The sequence below is a fragment of the Camellia sinensis genome, chromosome 6 (genome assembly GCF_055761805.1).
Source record: "Camellia sinensis isolate YWXY chromosome 6, ASM5576180v1, whole genome shotgun sequence".
NCBI lineage: Eukaryota > Viridiplantae > Streptophyta > Magnoliopsida > Ericales > Theaceae > Camellia > Camellia sinensis.
Window position 1 is genome coordinate 98,782,014 of NC_138966.1, and position 3,334 is coordinate 98,785,347.

General features: G+C 33.4%; 1 protein-coding gene across 1 annotated transcript; it reads left to right on the plus strand.

Moving 5' to 3' along the window:
- Positions 1-701: 701 nt before the first annotated feature.
- Positions 702-2,414, plus strand: LOC145793436 (protein FAR1-RELATED SEQUENCE 1-like). Its single transcript, XM_082876263.1, has 3 exons — positions 702-1,724; positions 2,057-2,203; positions 2,304-2,414. The coding sequence occupies exons 1-3, from the start codon at positions 702-704 to the stop codon at positions 2,412-2,414; spliced, it is 1,281 nt and encodes a 426-aa protein (XP_082732389.1).
- Positions 2,415-3,334: the final 920 nt, after the last annotated feature.

Here is a 3,334-nt window from a genome sequence, read left to right on the forward strand (position 1 = left end):
GAAAAAGATAAACGGTACATGATTGTAAATCATCCTAAACATGAGACAAGAACAAAGTGAAATGCATTTATGTATGTATCTTTGGATCGAGACTTGTCGAAGTGGATAGTGAAAAAGTTTGATGACAACCACAACCATCATTTGCATTTTCCTTAGTGCACACATTTGATACCATCTCAAAGAAAGTTATGTCAGGCTCAGGCTTTGAATGTTGATATAGCTAATGACACTGGTATCTCTCTTAAAGCATCACATGATCTCATTAGTGCCTTAGCAGGGGGAAAAGAAAATTTGGGATTCACGAGAGAGGACCAAAAAAGCTACTTGCGTGGAAAAAGACAACGAAATTTGCAATACGGGAAAGCTGAGAGTTTATTAATATATTTTCGGCAACAAGCAGCTGAAAATTCATATTTTTACTACGCAATTCAATTGGATGTAGATGAGATGATTACAGATTATGAACTTTTTGGTGATGTCGTATCATTCGACACAACATTTCGAACAAATAAGGAGTATCGGCCACTAGCTTTATTTACTGGCTTTAACCACTTTAGAAAGACAGTGATTTTTGGTGCCTCGTTATTATATGATGAAACTACAGCTTCGTTTGAGTGGTTATTTGAAACCTTCTTGCATGCAATGTCAGGGAAAAAGCCTACCAGTTTTTTCACAGACCAAGATTATGCACTTTTCACCAAATGCAAAATGCTTTGAAGCATTTAGGATACTTGTATAAGAGTGGTTCAAAATTTGGTAGTGATTTCAAAACTTGTATTTTTGGATACGAGGATGAACACGAGTTAATTGATGCTTGGGATTCTTTGATTGATAAATACAACTTACATGAGAATGCGTGGATGAAGAAGAGTTGGGAAAAAAGAGAGCAATGGGCGCACGTATACATGAAATACTTGTTTACTGCAGGAATGCGAAGCACCCAACTTAGCGAAAGTCTGAATGCAGCATTAAAGAGGTATTTGCAAGCTGATCATAATATTGTTCAATTTTTTACCCACTTCAATCGGAATGTTGTAGATAAGTGGTACGAAGAAGTAAAAGCTATATATAATTCTAGACAACAATTGTCGAGAATGAAATTGAAAAAGTCTCCTATGTTGAACCAAGTTGCGAATTTGTACACCCCTCCTATCTTTGACTTATTTCATAATGAGTTGGACATGTCTCTTTGTTGTCGAGTGAAGCAATGTCATGAGTTAGAAGGAGAAGTTCGATACGTGATTAGCTTGTATGGTGATGATAGAGAGTATATTATGGAGGGTAATATGGAAGTTAATGAGTTAGGAGGAGACAAAATTTGTCAAAGAATTCATTGCACTTGTCAAAAGTTTGAAAACATTGGAATTTTATGTGGTCATGTAATTAAAGCACTTGATAGAATGAATGTTATGGAAATTCCTGAGAGGTACATATTAGGTCGATGGAGATTAGATGCCAAGAGTGGTGAAATTAAGGGAGGAAAAGTTGAAGTGGATGAGAATGATCCCAAGTTAGAGATATTAGCACGTTACAGGGATCTTTGTCCTAGGATGGTAAAGCTAGCAACTCAAGCATCTGTGTATAAGCCTACTTATCAATTGGTTGATAAAGGGATTAAGGAACTGTGTACAAAAGTGAATAAAATGATGGTATCATTTGATTATTCGAATGCTTGTGGTAGTGGAAGCAACATTGACATGAGTTCTAATCCTAACTTTGCACGAGTTAAAGGCTTCAAAAAAAAAAGAAGGTGAACAGAAGGGTGGGGGTAGATTAAAACCTTGGCATGAGAAGACTAATAAAAGGAGAAAAGTTATTTCACAACCTACCGACCGTAGTAAGGTATTGTTTACCTACTTGATTCTAGTTTTTGTTTTCTTTTTGACTCATGCAATGTACTGATAAATGTTATAATTTTTTTAGAAAATTGGCCAATCAAGCAACACGTTAAATTTTCAAAGTTCCTCTTTATGCAACTCACAGGTTAGATTTTATTTTTTATAATTAAATTTTCTTATAATAGTATATTTACTTCTAATAGTATTTTATGAATTAGGATGTTGGGACACCGTATTGGCCACAATTGATGAATTATGGTAACAATCTTTTCAAGCTTGACGATACTAACATTACGTGCTCATCAAATTACCCACAGTCTACCCTTTTATCTTCACAAATATCATTTAATCCACAAACTTCTCAGGTATGCAATTTTTCTTACGTTTGTAATGTAGTTTGTTTCTAATAAAAAATAAATTGATTCCAATATATTCTCTCACACTTATTCATTTTTATTTTTTTAGGGGATGTCATTTGATGAAAGAGAGCTCAATCCCACGGGGGGCGAGTCATTCTTAGACAATGAAACTTTTTTACAATTTTTTAGTCATTCACAACCTCCCCCACATAATTGAAATGTAATATTTTTATTTTATTTTTTACAATAATTATTAGATAATGGTGTTTTTTTTTTTTTGAGACATATTTTCAATATTTCAAATGGGTTTTATAGAATTTCGTTTGAGCCTTAGATTATTTTTTTTTAGTGTTGTTTTGGATGGACATATTGTAGTTTTTGGCATAACCTGATAATTGTTTGTTTTAATTATTGATTTGACAAATTATATTGTTTATTCTTCAAGTAGTCATTTTTTTGTCATTTTGCTTCTTGTTTAGATGAATAGGTTCAAATATATATATATATATATCGAATTGGGTGGCATCATTAATTAATAAAAAAAAATATAAATTAAATTGAATGGACATTATTTATTTTGTCACTATGAAATTAAGAACTATATAGTAAAGTGAGATGATGACATTCACGTAGTTAGATTTATATACATTTATTTATTTTTTTAATGACAACACTTGGGTGTATATACATATATATTGATGTTTGAATAATATAATAAATAATATATATGTCATTAGTAATAGTAAGGATGTTGACTGGTGCAGTGGTAAGCGCTGGCACCTCTCTTCGCCAGGTCAAGAGTTCGAATCTCGGCACTGCAAAACAAATTTTAAAATCACCTTGGCGCCCAAAACGACAGGCCCGCAGAGTATCCCCAAATCCGATTTCTGCTACGTTTGTGGATGGCTTTTGCTGCTTTGTATCATTGGTTTATGTTGTTTTTGTGCCTGTTTGTGGATGGCTTTTGCTGCTTTGTATCATTGGTTTATGCTGTTTTTGTGCCTGGATATGCTGGTGGTAATTTTGTTTTGTTGTTTTTCTACTGTGTTTTTTTCCCTTTTTTCTTCTCTTGTTCTCTTTTTGTTGGTTCCTCACCAACTGGCGCTTGGAACTTCGTTTTAGTTCCAAGCTCCTCTT